The sequence below is a fragment of the Nanorana parkeri genome, unplaced genomic scaffold (genome assembly GCF_000935625.1).
Source record: "Nanorana parkeri isolate BGI_ZX_2015 unplaced genomic scaffold, ASM93562v1 scaffold2238, whole genome shotgun sequence".
In the NCBI taxonomy this organism is placed as follows: domain Eukaryota; kingdom Metazoa; phylum Chordata; class Amphibia; order Anura; family Dicroglossidae; genus Nanorana; species Nanorana parkeri.
In genome coordinates this window covers 173,272-173,634 of record NW_017308506.1, presented here as the reverse complement: position 1 = coordinate 173,634, position 363 = coordinate 173,272, and the positions used below count along the sequence as shown (strand labels likewise).

Here is a 363-nt window from a genome sequence, read left to right as displayed (position 1 = left end):
GTCTTCCTTCATCTTCTTCGTGGCCTCGCTTACCAGGTCGCAGGATGTCTTGTGCTTCCGCCAATGCTTCACCTGGCACTGCCTACCGTGACAGAGGTTTAAGAAGTATCAGAGAGTTGAAGTTTTAAAGTGGACCTGTCATTGTTCAGCCCAGCATGCTCAGTAATGTGTCCGTGTAACGCTCCCAGCTATTTATTCCCTTCACCCATGTTCACAAATGTCCGACTCTCACCTTGTGACTGGCTACAGAGTTACAGTGTCGCAGACTGATCACTGGGGGGGAGGGGAGACTGAGGAAATGCTTCCTCCTGCCTGCAGCAGACTGATCACTGGGGGGGAGGGGAGACTGAGGAAATGCTTCCT

The 363-nt window shown here is 52.1% G+C and overlaps 1 protein-coding gene across 1 annotated transcript in view; it reads right to left on the bottom strand.

Annotated features, from left to right (window-relative positions):
- Positions 1-363, bottom strand: part of ZMYND10 (zinc finger MYND-type containing 10) — a gene marked incomplete at its 3' end in the record, with an annotated part of 13,920 nt that continues 13,557 nt past the window's right edge. Inside the window, exon 12 of the mRNA XM_018573104.1 lies at positions 1-82. Within this exon, the coding sequence (XP_018428606.1) occupies positions 1-82 (82 nt within the window). The remainder of the gene's footprint in view (positions 83-363) is intronic.